At 37.0% G+C, this 18,430-nt stretch overlaps 1 protein-coding gene across 1 annotated transcript; it reads right to left on the minus strand.

Annotated features, from left to right (window-relative positions):
• Positions 1–390: 390 nt before the first annotated feature.
• LOC128994269 (tubulin beta-1 chain) lies at positions 391–16,234 on the minus strand. Its single transcript, XM_054418685.1, has 4 exons — positions 16,077–16,234; positions 2,655–2,827; positions 1,921–2,083; positions 391–1,555 (listed from the first exon to the last, which is right to left on the minus strand). Exons 1-4 carry the CDS (start codon positions 16,131–16,133, stop codon positions 605–607), a joined length of 1,344 nt encoding a protein of 447 aa, XP_054274660.1. The 5' UTR covers positions 16,134–16,234; the 3' UTR covers positions 391–604.
• Between the last annotated feature and the right edge of the window lie 2,196 nt (positions 16,235–18,430).

Genomic DNA, 18,430 nt, shown 5'->3' on the forward strand with positions numbered 1-18,430 from the left:
TATTTTAATAAACTGTTAGGAACATTACAAAACTCATAGCATTTTCACAAGTTAAAAATTGAAACTGTTGAGAAGATAATAATAAATCTTTGTTTACGTCGGCAAAATCCAAAAAGATAGTTAACATTACTTTTGCAAATTAAACATTCTTTTTCGGTAGTAAGCAATGTAATGATGAATTTTCACAGGTGATTAACATCTAACAAAAACAGGTAATTTCACATTAGTGTAGCGAAAATTTTTTTTCTATTGCTATAGTAGGCCTGATTTAAACAAACAGTATCACATTGAAGGAAGTAGAAAAGTCAATTGGTTTATATAAGACAAGTTTTAGCTTTTAGTTTATGCTATACTAACATTGATGGCCTCAGGTTGTGAACAAAAACAATGTTGTTATCACGGGTATTCTTTATTCAAATGAACAAATAAACGCACAAAGGAATGCATGTTTTTTAATACAGTAAAAAAGTAGAAGGAACAGACTGATAAATAATACACATATAGGAATGCATTCGGTTGTGTTTTTAATACAAAAGTTAGAAAAAGAAAGACTGGGGAAAGAAGGGGGGAAAGAAGAAAAGAAGAAGGGGTGATGTGAAAAGGCTTAGTTCTCGTCGACCTCAGCCTCCTGTTCTTCGTCAAATTCGGCGTCTTCGTCAGCAGTGGCTTCCTGGTACTGTTGGTATTCTGAGACAAGATCGTTCATGTTAGACTCAGCCTCAGTGAATTCCATCTCGTCCATGCCCTCTCCTGTGTACCAATGCAAGAAAGCCTTCCTCCTGAACATAGCGGTGAACTGCTCAGAGATTCTCTTGAAGAGCTCCTGGATGGCGGTGGAGTTACCGATGAAGGTAGCGGACATCTTGAGACCTCTGGGAGGAATGTCACACACGGCTGTCTTCACATTGTTGGGGATCCATTCAACGAAGTACGAGGAGTTCTTGTTCTGGATGTTGAGCATCTGTTCGTCGACCTCCTTCATCGACATCCTTCCTCTGAAGATAGCGGCGACTGTGAGGTATCGGCCGTGTCGTGGGTCGCAGGCAGCCATCATGTTCTTAGCGTCGAACATCTGTTGGGTCAGTTCGGGCACTGTGAGTGCTCTGTACTGTTGGCTACCACGCGATGTCAGAGGGGCGAAACCGGGCATGAAGAAGTGGAGGCGGGGGAAGGGCACCATGTTGACAGCCAGCTTACGCAGGTCCGCGTTGAGCTGACCAGGGAACCTGAGGCATGTGGTTACACCGGACATGGTCAGTGACACGAGATGGTTCAAGTCTCCGTAGGTGGGGGTGGACAGTTTGAGTGTGCGGAAACAGATGTCATACAGAGCTTCATTGTCAATGCAGTATGTTTCGTCTGTGTTTTCTACGAGCTGGTGGACTGAGAGGGTGGCGTTGTAAGGTTCTACTACAGTGTCGGAGACCTTGGGTGAGGGGACAACGGAGTATGTGTTCATGATTCTGTCGGGGTATTCTTCTCTGATTTTGGAGATAAGTAGTGTTCCCATACCAGATCCGGTACCACCTCCCAAGGAATGTGTCAGCTGGAATCCCTGTAAACAGAATAGTAGGATTAAAATACATTCATGAGTAAAAAAAAAAATCCACTACTGTAAGCTGTATGAGTACAGTATAGCACTGAGTTTAATAACAAAATGAGTAGAATAAAATAAACAGGCTGAATACCACCGACAAGATTGCATACATTCATGAAGTAATTAAAAACAGATTTATTGTAGATGTCATTACGTTCATGAAAACTTTAGTAAATAATAAACCCACCCTTTTCCATGGTATTCAAAAATCTATCCAACAACCAGCAAATTGTTCAAAGACAGTTATAAAATATCAAGAGTAGAATTTATACATACAAGCATATTAGACAAGTATAATTAACATTAACAAAAATGTTACAAACCTGTAAGCAGTCACAGCTCTCTGCCTCCTTCCTGACCACATCAAGCACAGAGTCGACCAGCTCAGCACCTTCCGTGTAGTGTCCCTTAGCCCAGTTGTTACCAGCACCGCTCTGTCCAAACACAAAATTGTCTGGCCTGAAGATCTGGCCAAAAGGTCCTGACCTGTAAACATCATCCTCAGTTAGGAAGAGAAATATTGCAGCCAGGATCATTTTGATGTATATTAATTGAGATACCTATTACTATTATGATGATCTCAATATTTCTGAAAGGTAGTAACAATTCTGTTCTTGTAGAAGGTTATATAAAGGATTACTTAGTAAAACTGTTTCTTAAATTTAAAAACATACAACTTTTTTTCAAATTTAACTTTTGAGATGACCGTAAAACTGTCTTTAACTCTCAAACTGTTATCTAGTCATTTTCTCAACTGCATTATTCCCTTACAGGTTTACTACACAACAGGCTACTTATTACCTTTCATTCGCTTGTCCGCATAGTCCCCAAAGAACTGAGCTTAGTACTTAAGGTAAGATATGTGAGCTAAGTTAGTACAGAATTATAGTGAACTGGAATAATAGAATTTTAGTGGCGGCACCGGAAATGAACTCAATGCATCACAGTCTTTGTTAAGCATTTCTGACCACAGTACTTCCAATGACAAAGACTAAACAAAATGACAGTTTTGTGATTTGACGCAGCTCAAAATACAAATGTAGAAAGTGTGACTGACCTAACACTGTCCATGGTGCCTGGCTCCAAGTCCACAAGGATGGCGCGAGGGACGTATTTGCCGCCGGAAGCCTCATTGTAATATACGTTGATCCTCTCTAGTTGAAGGTCTGAGTCACCGTGGTAGGCTCCGGTGGGGTCGATACCATGCTCGTCTGAGATGATTTCCCAGAACTGAAACACAATTTCAACATCAAGATTTGTCATCTAGTTAGATACAGTAACTTCAAACATCATCATTGAGAAGGCCCTCCCAAAAATAATTATCTACATTGATTATAACTGTGAGAATGAATCATTTTGTTATAGTCCTCACCACCCTAAGTTGAGGCAGCCAAAGGCCGCACTAGATATACACCGTGCGGCCTTTGGCTGCCTCAACTTAGGGTGGCGAGGACTATATGCCGTTTGGTTCTTTCCCAACAACTTCTAATGGTGTAAAGATAGCTTGATATTCATGTATGATGCATGATATCGGTATAAACCAAAATAATTACTTAGGGTCTAAGCTTTGGACAGTATCAGCATTGACTATATAACACTACTAGTGTTATATAGTCAATGGTATCAGGCATTTTCTCTTGACCTTAATGTTGCGCAGTTACGATATAATCAATGTGAAGTGACATACTTATTATTAACTTGATGATGATGAATTGGGACGCAGCGGGAGATTTCATGGTTACAAAATTTTCTTTTAACACACACCCATGCATACATGACAGCTACAGAGCTGCAACTTGCGTCATTCTGTTCACAAATGAAGCCAGGAAGTGGTGAGGAGCCTCGCTGCGGCGTAAAAGGCAAACTACAGATTAATACGCAAAAAAACCGGTCCTTACTTAAAAAAACCGCCCTGATATTTTCTTAATTTCAGGTGAATACCACAAATTCTGACCCATCAAAGAAATTGTTAGTAAGAATAGATAACTACTTAGTACCTGAATTACCTTAAGTTTATATGTTCATCTATTACTTATTTAATACGCAAGCAGGTTTTTTGTGACAATTACTCCTCCAAAACTGCTGAACCGAATGAAATGTTTTTGGTGTCATTGGAAAGAGCATAACGTGAAGTTGTGCAGGAAACTTTCTTTTTAGGGAAATAATTAGAGAGTGAGGCCCTGGGGCCCTTTAAAGTTTCGTATTTCTCCATAAGATTAACATGGGAAACAAACATCGTTATGAAACTCCAGCTGTTGTCAGAAATTAAAAGTGAGAAGAAGAACATATGTTGATTGCAAACAGTCAATAAGTTTACTAATTTAACAGTTTCCTACTTGCATTTACTGACGTGGTTTAAATGAATTATTTACTATTTTTTCATTTGGTTTGGCGTAAATATTACAATGGAAAAAATCGAGAAAGCCTAGATAATTTGATATACTAAACAGAAAACTGAATTAACACTGTGCCGCATTTCTTAGTAATCAATGAAAGAGCCAATTTGCAAACTATGGAAACATAGGAAAGTCATAGAATACCACCAGGGAGAAGAAATAGAAATAATGTTTTTTTTTTTATTAATAACCGTTATTATGGACAACCTAAAACGGCTATGAGTAAGGCTATTTGTAGAAAACACTAAAAACACAGATCAGCTTTTGACAAATTATAAGATATTTACAAGAAATGTTGATTATATTGATCTGTTATGTGCATCTACAGTATTTCCATAATCTTTGAGTCGAATCTTTTAAAGTCATCAGAAATATGACTGTTATTTGTTTAAAAATACCGCCTGTAATACTTAGCAATTGCTCGAATTCGAGCAACATGTACACTAGTTTACAATTTAATTTTTAAACGCTTAATTTTAATTTCTTTAATACTACTTCTCAGGAATCAATAATGAGCACATTTAGAATAGGTACTGTAAAATAAGTACAATAGCACTACTCTCTTTACGATACCCCACTAAAAATTGCTTAGTAACAAAAAACACTACAGCACCGGTAATCTAAAAGATAACTAGCCTAAAAAGGCTAAGGGGTCCCCAACTCATGACAAGACCTGGGTGGCTAGCAGCAGTCAGCTTGATACTACAGGAACAAAGCTCTCAATGCCCTATTATGCACATTTCCTACCCAACTAAGTAAGATAAAGATGGCAACCCAAGAAATATTCCAACTTCAAGGTCTAATACAAATTTGATTGATTATTTTTCAGTCCATTATGTTACACTTATAATACACAAGAAACCGATCTTTTAAGTTACGTAGCCTAACTATTTTTATTGACTATCTCTTGTTTCTGCTACCTCTACAAATGGCAAAATAAGAAAATTCCAGCAACAAAAACACCCACAATTAAATACTGATTCTAACTTGAGAGCAATTCTGTATGATGGTACATGAATGCCTGGATCATGAACAATACCATAATATATAGTCAATTGGGTAGAAAACTGATAGGCACGAGCCCCGGATTGTTTTTCACATTACTTCAGGCTAGACCTAGGGGTTGCGGCATTATCACTTAGATAAAAAACATTGGTGATTTGGCGGGTTTTGAACCCGGGACCTCACGGACCGAAGTCTCGCACTCTAACCACTACACCAGCTCGCTCCACACTAAGGGGGATTAGTTATAGTTAAGATTGAGGGATTATTACAGTACCGGTACTTTCAAACTTGCTAGGCTTAACTTAATTACCCATCTCAAAATACATTTTTAAATATGTTTCAGAGAAGATAGTAGGAAGGAAGATAGCCTACAGGATTTCTTCAGTTTATGGTCTCCGAACAAGTGTTTGGATAATATTCCTCATTTTTTTGGGTCATAATGAAGCAACACTTTTTTGTTTCCTAAAGCGCTAAAAATCGAGAAAAAGACCTAACCTAATGAAAAAAGATTTTATGTTTTTTTATTATTTGGTCCATTTTACATTTTTTTTCTGGCACTTTTGGGAGAAAACACCACCCTGAAATCGCTGAATATCAGAAAATCCTAAGTAGGTCTAATCAAGTTAAACCTAACTTAAACTAAACTTAAACCTGAATGACCTAAAATTATAATAAGTTACACCCGCCGTAGCAACCCTGCAGACCAAGCAAATTTCTATTTACCAGGTTGGATTTTCACTAAAATACTGCTTAAAATTTTGAATATAATATACCGTAGCCAATTTTCTGATAATTTTTTGTTTGTTTACAATTTGCTAATTTAAGTTAGTTTTGCTACTTCATGGAAGGTCATAAGGTATGTTTTTATTGAAACGTTATAGAAGTTTAGTAAATGGCTAAGTAGGTACCTAGATAAACATAACAACTTTTCCGTTGCAAATAGCAATTGTATGGAAAAAGCACGGGACGGTTAAATATTACAAAAAGAAATAAAGATAGAACTTTAAAATTTGGTAGGTACACAGTTACTGGGCATTAACATAATTTTAACAATGATTCAATGATAGGTACACTACCTCTTCAGGGGGACAGCCCACTAGGAGTGAGAAGAAGATTTTAAATGTAGGCCTAAGCATAGGTTGATATATACGATAAAGTTTAAGGTCTTTACTAGTAGAACACAATGTCACAAATTTTAACTCAACTGACAACTGAGTAAAAAATGGCGGCCGATCAAATATTCCTTGAATCTGCCATTCTTAATCTTTGAACGGCTGCCATTTTATTTTCAGTAGTTCTTTTGAGCTCTAATTTGTAGCATTATATTCTACTAAAACAAAATACGGAACCTTAATTTAAAGTGCCACCTATGCATACGTTTATGATTTTCTTCCAACTTCAACTGGACGCCCCCTGAGGAGAAGGCGTATAATAGCAAGATACAAATTCAATGCATCTTTGATTAGCTGTCATTTCTTACTCGGTTGTCTGTTAGAGTTCAGGTTAGTGGCATTTTATTTTAACCAACAAAGGCCTTTAATTTGATGTGCATACCAAACTAGTTTACATTTAAGATTTCCTTCTGACTCCTAGCGGGCCAAACTCCCTGAAGAGGTAGCGCATCTTTGAATAATGTGTTAAAATGATCTTAATGCCCAGTAACTGTGTACCAAGTTTCAAAGCTTAATTACTTTTTGAAATATTTGACCGTCCTACGACATTTTTCCACCCTGTATAATTTTCTTTAAAAGAATAACATGGTATAAGTTTTCTATGTAACCATTAGGCGTAGGCTACAATAACGCTTTTTAATACTGAAGTAGGCCTGCTGGCTTCTTAAGCTCTAACTTACTGGGTACGTTACATTTCTTTAAAAAGAAATTGCAAAATTTGGGGCAATAATGGAAAACCAATTTTTACCTCATAAAACCCGGGTTCCTGTAAGCTCATCTTGGCAGATCATGGTTGGTGCATGATCATTAGGCTCTTACTAGAGGGAGCACATAAACAGCAGCATTGAGTTACATAAAAAGAACCAGAAAGTTAAAAAAACCTGAATGTTTGATCCTGCTTTATAAATTGTAGGCCTACAATGGAATAAGTTAACTTAAAACAATCATTTAGCCTACCTTCAGATTAGGCCTATTTACAGAATCAAGAATCAAACTGATTAAGTTATGTTTTAACCGATGATGAGTTATGATTTTACCATATTCAAAAATGGAAAAATAACACTTTTACCCTCCAACTGGCAGCGCGACTATATAATAGGCCTAATCGTGGTAGGTGGTTTCTATACTGGCAGCGACTATAAGCCTAATAGTCCATTTTGCAAGGTTTTGGTTACCGATAACTCTAAATAAATGGATAAAAACTATTGTAAAATGGAATAATGTTTATACCATTAGAAATATAAGATTCTAAACTTGCACAAAGGGATCACCATGAGCACTTAAGTGTTTGAACATTTCGAGCAAAGTCAGTCGCACCATGTAGGACACGTCACAAAACTGCCAAACACGGCATGTTTCAAAAAATCATAACAAGGGATATTTTTGGTCTACAAAGCAACAGGTGGTACCACTGCAATAAGGAGGAAATTTCCTATATTATGGTGCAAAAATCATTTCAATAGCCTATATGTAATTACATATGATCTCACAACAAAAACAAATCAATCAACTTTTAGGTACTTTCCTTTTAATGGGGACATTCATTATTATCGATGATTTCTTTTCAATACCGTAGCCTATATCAATAATTTTTGTTTTCCTTTACGATCCATGTTCCATCTATTTTATCTTCAAACGCATTTAAATTACAGACAGACAGACAAACAGACATAGCAAATATGTCTAAGTTATACTTGGTTCAATAACCGAGTTATTGAGTTATAGCTCGTATGAGAGAATAGGATTAAGAACTAATCTTGTTTAGGCAAAAATAATAGTCTATATTGGATTAAGAAATTAAACTATTCTAAACTAACCTAACATAAATAACCAAACTTGTTGTAGGCTAAGTTACCGTTTCAAAATTCCGTTTGATAACAGAAAAGGCATAGGCCCTATAGGGAATGCTGTCAAACTGAATTTTGAAATGTTACAGCAAGTTTGGTTGGTTAGGTTTACCTAGTTTAGAACAGTTTCATTTCAATATTTTTTCTTTTTGTGTTTGTTGATACTGACAAAATATTTATTTATCGCAGTTGTCAGCTGATAAGTTTCAATTTGTAAATACAGTAGACTCTTGATAATTCGAAATTGGTGGGCCAAGCATATAAATTTGAATTATCAAGAGTTTTGAATTATCAAGAGTTCGATTTATCGGGAGAAAAACAAACCATTCGAATTACAGAGAGTTCATTTGTTTAATACATACAAAGGTACAGCACGTTACAATAAAACATCATACCGTATTTTAGTACACTTTTAAACAATCAACGGCTTATTTTCAGTTACTGTAGTTGCAAAGAAATCTGTTAATTAGCGCTATATATTTCGCCAATAGCTGAACTATCCGCTGTCGACAACTACGTTTGTGCTCAAGGAGATGTCGCGCAATCTAGAGATCGGATTGCCAACTTAGAAAAACAAGTCAGCGAATTAACTCAGACTACTGCTCTAACTAAACAAACATCAAAACGTCCAACACTAGCCTACCATGGGAACAGGATGTGCTGTACTGTATAGTTTCCTGTTATAACAGGAAGAGATCACTTCGAATTACAGAGTGTTAACCGACGAAATTTCGAATTACTGCGTGTTACAAATTGACCTGCCCTCTATTTGGACTTAAATTGGACTGAAATACCGAGTGTATCAAAATGCATGGTAAAAATTTGAAATATTGAGAGATTCTCTAGGGACTGAGCCTTCATTTTGAATTATCGAAAGTTTTGAATTATCAAGTGTTTGAATTACCAAGAGTGGACTGTATCAATATATCGAATAAAAAAATAGAATATCGATATATCGAAAAGAAATCATCGATAATTATGAATGTTCTCTAAAACAGGAAGGTACCAATTTTTCCGTATTTGTGAAGTGGCAGAGCGACTATAATAACTTAGTCAGTCACCGTCGTAAAACACAATTTATTCACTGAAATATATAATTATTCATAGGAAAATTTATCTCATTCGAAAGTTTATGAAATTCTGTGCATTCTGGTATTTAATTGTTTTAGGTTGCACCATTGAATGGCTGTTTTATCAGCTGTTACTTTTCGTGAATATTTGTCTGACTAACTATCCTCAATCTCTGTTGACCAACAACTAACAAGAGTTTTAGTGTGATTTTACTTTAGGTAGATATTAGTTTACATTGTGATTATAAGTTATAAATTTGTACTGTAAATGTTTAGTTTGGATAGGCTATTATTTATTGTGCCTTGAATGAAATGTGACATTACTTATAGAAACTTGAGACACTATTTTAAGCCTGTTTATGAGAACTTAACTTAATTGACCGTTTACCAACGAATATCGCGGGTGTGACTGTATCACTTTGAATTATAGTTAAACTTATTAGTTTTAAATTTGTAGCCTACATATTTAGTTTGTAAACTGTAGGCCTATCTTGAGCACAGACTTACCAAATTTGAGGTTTGGGACAATAAATTTAGCCCGTTTCTGGAAACATTTTGCCATAGTGAAAACGATTTGTTCGCCACATAATAAAGGCGCAGCAGCAATAAAACACTATAAAATAGGTATTTATTTATATTTGCCTTTACCAGTACCTATAAATATAGAGGCCTACCGGTACCTATAATATTTATGAAGGGGAATGAATTTACTTTCATTTTAGGCCTATATAGGCTAGTTGGTATTTTTTTTTATGTTTGAAAAATAATTTACATCTTACTATTCAGAAACAGGTACTTTTCTATCCTTACTGATGGGCTGGAAAGTCACCCTTTTCCGTGCCTAAACACGGAAAAGTATCGTTACCGGTTATGTACTTTCGATGCATACTGCACGGAAATAAACAGCCAACTGCAAAGGCCTATTTTATTTTCTGTAGGCCTAATATAAAAATATTATAATTTATGTTATGTCCTAAATAAATTGTGTTAGGTACGGTAGCGTTTAAAATGCACTAATTATTCTGTGTATTATGATTAAAGTATCGCAAGTTACTCGCCCGGTCAGCTTTAACATTCTGGCACAAAAATCCCGAGCAAGGTAATACACCACTTACCTACCGGGCTAGTAGGTAACGTACCTAACGGAGAAGAAGAAGATGGCGGTCGCGAAACATCAGTTCTTGTGTGGAGTGTGCAATTTAACGGTTAAAGACTGTGAAAACGCACTTGAATGTGAAGGATACTGCTCGTCATGGTTCCACATAAAGTGTATCAAATTATCGAAGAAAGAGTACGACGCAATAAACCTCATTGCTGAAAAAATAAGGTGGTTTTGTGTGGCCTGTGATCGGCGAGTAAAATCCACTATTGACAAGGATACGGATTTGGAGAAAGAGGTCAGTGTAGTTAAAACTGATATAAAAATGCTGCTTAACTCACATGAAAATCTTAAATCCAAGCTTGGAGTTTTAATAAATCAAAATATTAGAGCAAATAATATTATTAGACGACTGGGTAGACAATGTGATTCTTTGCCGGAAGTGAGCGTCTGCTACGCAGACGATAGCTCGAACCTTGACATCTCAAACTCTGGTGGAGGGGATATGACAAACAAAAAAAACTCCGTTCCAAACAGACCTACAGGAAGCAAACCCGGAGAAGAGAGTGAGAAAACTGATGCGGCTATCACTGAAGGACTGCATGAAGAAAACTTATCTGCCTTTTTAGAGAAAAATTCTAAACCTGAATCGCCATCGAGAGCAGACGACAACGACACTGAAGCAAATCGAAATCAAAGTCAAGAGCAAAATCAAAATGTTGGTCTTGTGGAAGCGGAATCAAATAATGCCAAGAGTGTTGCGAATGTGATTGATACTCCACCTAAACAAAGAAACATTAAATTAGGTTGTAGTGGGACTAGTACAAGTGTACCGAAAGAAATAAATCATTTGGGAAAAAGCGGTAGCACTTCCAACCTGTATTCCAATGTTCTAAAATCAGCTAACAACACCCGTGTTTCAGTTGGTAGAGTCTCCAAGAGTGACATAAATCGCAATAAAAATAGGGTTGTAGAAGTGATTGGGAAAAATAGTAAATCTTCTTGCTTAAAAACTGCGGGAAAGTACGAATGGCTGTTTGTCTCCCGTCTCCTACCCTCGACAACGACAGATAACGTGCTTAACTTCATGAAAAATAGTGAAATCCAAAATGCTGAATGTGTTGAACTGAAGACAAAGCATCCAACCTACAAGTCTTTCAAAGTGGGAATTGACGAAAGTTCGCTGGATAAAGTCCTAACTCCCGAGTTTTGGCCTGAGGGAATTTATGTGAGGAAATACATAGCAAACAGACACCGGCAGGAGAGACAGCAAGGTAGGCCTACCATTGACTCGAATGCTTTTTTAGAGAGGCAACCCCAAAACACGAGGCAAGGAAGGTGCAATCGGTAAGTGTTTGTAGACCTATACAAGACGTAGATATAATCCTATCTGATAATGAAATTGACTTAAGGTCCAGTACCTCTGATGTAAAGTTGACAATTGGACATTTAAATGTCCAATGCTTGCGAAATAAATTTGACTCTGTGAGTATACTTTGTAGAGATGAGGATATTGACATTTTGAGTGTTTCTGAACACTGGTTAGCAAACAGTGAGGTACAATTTTACAGTAAACTGGAAAACCTGGACTTGGCCACTAGTTTTTGTAGGTCTGTATTTAAAAATGGTGGCTCCGCTTTATACTTAAGGAATGGCCTAGAATATGAAATTATTGACCTAACAAAGTTTTGCATAGAAAAGTCTTGTGAATTAGTAGCAGTGCACCTCACAAAGTCAAATCTGGTTGTAGCCTCACTGTACAGGTCACCTGACAAAATGAACTTCACTGATTTCTGTGATAAGCTAGAAAGCTCGTTGTTGTATCTGTCATCTTTGTGTGTAAATGTCATTATGTGTGGAGATTTTAATGTAAATGTAATAGATTCTTCTTGTGATGAAGACTTCTTTAGGAATCTAATAAGCCAGTGTGGATTTTTTATAACAAACACCCTGCCAACTCGAGGGATGTCGTGTATTGACAATATTTTAACTAATATGGACCAGAGTAATTATGTGACAAGGGTAGTCATACCCATGATTTCTGATCATGACGCCATCCTAATGGATGTAACTCCTCAATCTGTGACTAGTACCCCGCCTCATGCGTGGATGAAAAATTATAAGTGCGACATACGCACTGGCTTGAATGACCCCTTACGGATTCTTCGCTTTAAGACTGCTCTAAATGAAATTGCCTGGGATGACATAATAGCTAGTAGACCACAGGGTGAGAGTTGTTTCGATTCCTTTTTTAGCCACCTTCAGGAAGCCCTGGATACAGTGTTCCCAGTAAAGGAGAAGCGGGCAGCAACCCTGAGTAAGACGGGTAGGCCTAAACCAAAGAAAAGCGTAGGACCTCGCATATCCGATTGGTACACTCCAACTCTTAGTAGACTCAAGGAGTTCATGCTGATGCTACGTGCCAGGGGAGACGAGGCTAGGTATCTGTTAGCTAAGAAGCTGTATAATAAAAGAGTTGAAGAGGCGAAAAGAGCAGGTAATGTCAAATTCATCGAAAATTCCAACAACCAATGTAAAGCTGCCTGGGATGTCATAAACTCAGTCAAGCCGCCCACACCAGGAATGCGCTGTGCTGCAAGTCCCGATGAATTTAACAACTTCTTTATTTCATCAGTCTCAGACATAGTTACCAGTATCCCTGATGCTCCCTCTGACCCTTTGGACATTTTGAAAGATCGGATGCCGGAGTTTCAGCCCGACCTTAGTAAGACCGTATGGACTAAAGTAAATGAAGAAAAGGTCCGGAAGATTATAAGTGGGCTTAAGAGCACCGTGAGCCGCGATTACTATGGGTGGTCTACCAAGCTCCTTAAGGAAGTAGCGGATGTCATCATTGCACCCCTCACCCTAGCTATCAATGACAGCCTGCAGCAGGGTTTTTTTCCGGCACTCATGAAGATCGCACGGACAGTGCCTATATACAAAAAGGGAGACCCCAACATTCTGGCTAGCTATAGGCCTATCTCTTTGGTACCTGTCCTCGGCAAGGTTCTCGAGATAGTAATAAAGGAACAAACCTGCAATTACTTTGAGTCAAACAACCTTTTTAGTGACTCGCAGCACGGTTTTCGGAGGGGCAGGTCTACTACTGGAGCAGTTTCAGTCATTGCTGATGAAATCGCAAACGCTTTTGAAGACAGCGACTCAGTATCTCTTACACTGTGTGATCTGAGTCGAGCGTTCGACTGTGTTCCCCATGGAATCCTTGTTGATAAGCTTTTCGCTTTTGGTGTCAGAGGTAAAGCTCTCTCCATGCTTAGTAGCTACTTAAGTGACAGAAGACAAGTAGTTGACTTAAAGGGTGCAAAATCCGCAGAAAGGGAGGTTCTGCATGGAGTCCCTCAGGGCTCAGTTCTCGGGCCACTTCTCTTCCTGATTGCTATTAACGACTTGGGGTGGCATGGAAATCTTGTGCTGTTTGCTGACGATACTACCTTGTATACCAGAGGGAAAACACCGCTCCTTGCTGAGGAACTGGCGAAAAATTATCTGAAAGATGTGGAGCTGTGGTTCAGGGCAAACAAACTGCAACTAAATGAGACCAAGACAAACTGGTTGACTTGCACTCTGTCACGCACCCCAAACAACATCGGTGGGAGTGTTAAACTATTGGGTTTCTACCTTGACTCAACACTGGACTGGAGCGATCACGTCAAACATGTATGCACTAAGCTGGCTCGTGTCATATTTCTACTGAGGAGATTGAAGAAGTGTGTTACAGATTCCTACCTGGTTATGGTGTACTATGCTATGTTTCATTGTCATATCTCTTATGGCATACATCTCTGGGGACACGCTGCTGGGGCAGCCAGAGTTTTGAAGCTCCAGAAGAAAGCTGTGCGCATTATAACAAGCAGCCATCGCCATGAGCATAGCAAACCCATCTTCAAAAACCTGGGCATCTTGACCATCTATAGCCACTACATATGGGCATGCATGCAGGAAATCAAGAACAATGAACTGGGCCTGGTGGCCAGGGCTGACATTCACAACTACAATACAAGAGGCCGAAATCAACTAGATGTTCCTCGCACTCGCCTCAGTAGAAATAGGGACTCATTCCCTGGAAGCGCCATCCGTTTCTTCAACAAACTCCCAGCTGCCACTAAGACCCTCGCCAGCAGAAAGTTTAAAACCACCACAGGAAATTTTTTCCGTAAAAATCCCTACTTCTCAACAAAGGAATTCCTGGAAGGTAGTTTGAATGAGCTGAAGTAGAACATAGCGACCGCCATGAGTACTAAAATTATGTTTTTTTACATATTTTAAACTTGTGAGTCTTATACATATGTGCGGAAATAAATAAGTAGTTTTTTACGCAGACACAGCCTATTCCCATTATACGATGGGTCAACGGCCAAGAAGATGGTAATAAGGTAATAATAAGGTAATACCTACTAATAACTTAGGGTAACTTACATGTTTGAATAAAATTTTTTTTTTTATATTACTTAAGATTCCATGAACAATTCTTACTTTAAAATTTCTAATGTTAAGTTATTGCCTCTATACAAGAATATGTATAGCCTAATTTTACTACATGTCCTGAGAAAAAATTTATTTAGTTTTTGTTTGAAATTTGTAGCACAAAATCATGCAATTTCTTTTGTTTTCAGGTCATAAACTTTCTAAAACAAAATGGCAACTTGGTTGAAATATTTGTACATTTCCATGTAGGGAAATAACTTGCTTAACATTCCTAACATTTAGTAGCCTAAGTTATTTGAATTTCACAAAGAATTGTTGGTTCATGTTTTACTTTCAAAATTTCAAAAGCCAATTTGTTTTATTTTTTTCTACCTTTTGCCAATACGTAATGTATTTACTGATCTGAATATTTCTTCTGTTGCCATTTTCAAATTTTTCACTTCATTACGAACAATTCAAGTATAGCCTACGGTTCCATAAGTTTGCTCTGTTGGTTTAGTTTACCTAAGTTATATGAATTTTTGAAAATAGGCCTATGACTGTAAAATCGCCAAAAACTTCTTCAGGCCTAACTTGCATCCTACATCCTTTATAGTATATAATATGTAGGCTACTAGATAAGTTATGGTTTAACTAAGAGCCAAACACGTTCATAACTAATTCTTTAAAATTAATTTAACTCAGCCTAAAAACTCAAATAAGTTAGCCTAGCATAGATAACTTAATCAGAAAAAATACATTAGTTGCAATCATCCAACCAAATGAGACGTTTCATTTAAGGTTATCTAGAACTTACAATGTCACTTTGCTAATTGCTTTCGCTTAGGGCTTCTTGTGCATCGTTTGAGAGAAGGCTGTGCATTTTGGTAGCCTAAATAGTATGAAACATGTGTTGTGTTGAGCATTCATAATCATGTGGTTCCTTTGACGCCGATCGGACAAAGAAAAGCCCGGGGAAACTCCCGCCAAAAATTAGGACTGTGGCTACCCTGTCCACGCTAAACTTACAGTGGTGAGTCAATTAAATAACTTATCATTTTATATTAAGTTATAATCTTTGCAAGAAGATTGTCAGTTCTTGCAATAACGCGATTAAACAGGTAAATTTCAGATTGTGAAGTTCTGTTTCGAGGAATTGCGACGATGGCGTTAGATAGAGCGGCGTTTATTGTCTTCAACACGTGAGGCAAGTTAACGCAATCGGCTCACCAACCCGAATAAAACCGGACTTGACATGTTATTAATCGAAATCAGCAGAGGATAAAGAAGGGATTTAGTACTAAATGTTAAGCTCGAAAGGAATTACAGTAGACTAGACAGAATGTAACGATTTGACCGTTACATTTGGAACCCACAAAGATGGCGAAGTGGTCAGGAACACCTGGAGACAAATAGTCTACCTCTGGCCTATTATATTTAGGAAAGGATGAAATCTTCTTACCTTAGCACCGATCTGGTTTCCGCACTGTCCAGCTTGAATGTGTACAATTTCCCTCATTTTGATGTGTAACTAATAAATACGACGAGTAACTATAAACCTCTTCACACAGCGTTCGTGAAACGAGTGAACTGAAATTTCCCAGTCTGTAACGGTTTTACAGGCTGGAGGAGAGACGCCCAAGCTCGCCTCTGATTGGTCGAAACATGGGTGTGCAATGACGTCATGCGCACTGTTGCCAACGTAGGCAGAAACCTACGAAACCTTTCCCATTTCAATCATACGCTCTTTTCCGGTCTACAACTTCGTTTGTTCCGGAGGCCGGTTTTTGTAAAAACCATTAATTAAGCCGGCTCAATTTAATAATTACGATTTTCACATATAAATTCTTTAGGACAAAGTTTGTTGAAATTATTAAAACCTAATACCATTGACTATTGGATACACTAACACATTACACAAGTTGTATAGTCCAATAGGCCTAATGCAGATAATAAAACAAAAGAATATTATTTTAAATGATTTTCTAACATTACTCAACAAGTGCGAATAGTTATTATAACGCATATATTATCATTATGCAAGCAAACAAAATAAAGATTATTCATGTAATTTCTAGAAATATATCAACAATTTTGTAAATCTAATTTCATTGCACTGGAATTCGTAATGAAGATTATAATTATTCCAGGTCTGGTCTGAATTAATTACTATTGCCACAGTACGTTTTCTGTGCTATTGCTTACCAACCTCATATATAATGATGGTTTTTAATTAAAATTCAAAAATATCTTGAGTAAGTTTGTGTACTAAAGCACAGTTGATTATTTCGAATACATATAATAATTTTGTAGTTTTCAGTTTTTTTATAAACCAAGATAAGCCCCACCCCAACCACACATTCATGTTTATCTCATGAAATAAACCAAATGTAATATATATATATCCAAAACAAAACAAGGTTTACTCGTCGCCAGAATCAAAGTATACGGTGAAACACGATACTGTATATTTGGTTCCATGCCTATATTCTGTGATGCTATGCAACTATACCCTAATTGGCTAAGCAAAAAATAATGCTAACGTTTTGTTTGTAAATTGCATCGTAATGTAAAATTCTACTAAATGAAAAAGTATTTAATTATATAGGGTTTACCAATTGGAAAACATGTTGCTGTTTCAGTAGAACCTTTGACTGATTATTAATAGAACTAGACATTCCATCCCAATGTTTGATTCGATTTAAAATTATTGTCGCTAATTTTGTAAAATTGAGCCACCGACAGATAAAATAGACAATTAATTGTCAACAGCCCCAACAGCTGGTCCAATGGATTATACCACTGACTATAGACGATTACTATAGACCATAATGGTCTATACTCTATAGTCAGTGATTATACATATCCCGTAGTATAAAGTAGGCAGCCCGCCTTCTCTAATATTCAAAAATCAGAACTTGAAACTGTCAAAAGTGTCAAAGGATGGTAAGATCCATATCCAGGCAAACACTTAACCATAATTGATTAATCGGTTGATTGACTAATTATGATGCAACAGGTCCTTTCAATTTCGAGTTTTTCTTGGCTTTGTAAACATTTGAATCTGCAATTATATTAAGTAAAATGTCGTTAAATTGTATTCATGTTTTCATTGAATATATTACTATTATTTAATTGCCTTATTGTTGGTAATGTCCGATAGCAATTAATTTAGAATAAAAGATTGTATCGCTTCATTTTTCTGTATCTGACTGTTGGCTGCATATCACCAATACAGCTGTACCACCACAGAAAACGTACTACTCCCACTTGGGTTTCAATGTTTGACCGATTTTGGCGGATCGTCTTCGCGAACGAACAATACTACAGTTACACAATAGTCGGCCTTGAAAACGGACAATGGAACAAACCCGAAATCTCACTGAGAGAGCACCTACTTCAAGAAATGAAGACAATGGATATATTCAAGTAAAAGTTGTAATGTTAATATTTCCCTACTTTCCCACTTATGAAGGAAATATATGATGGAAAATAATAGTCATAGCAGGATAGCTAAGTATATTGCTCACTTAAACATAAAATGTTTAAATCAAAAGTTTACTGGTTCAATCCTGAGAAAGATCAGTAGCACAGTGGACATAGTTTTTTTTTATGGTTAAAATGAGCCCAGCTGTCCTTGATTGACTCATCACTCTTCATAAATGCTTCTGGCTGAAGGCCTTAAATAATAAGGCATTTTTTGTTATAATGTTATAGCATGTTATATTATTGTGTTAAGTTAAAGACATGTTATACATATGTCTTTCATTTTCATAAAGTAACAAAGCTAACAAGTTAATCTTACTCCATTTTGGA

This window comes from Macrosteles quadrilineatus, unplaced genomic scaffold, assembly GCF_028750875.1.
Source record: "Macrosteles quadrilineatus isolate MER2022 unplaced genomic scaffold, UCM_ALF_1.0 Scaffold_5__1_contigs__length_97177068, whole genome shotgun sequence".
NCBI lineage: Eukaryota > Metazoa > Arthropoda > Insecta > Hemiptera > Cicadellidae > Macrosteles > Macrosteles quadrilineatus.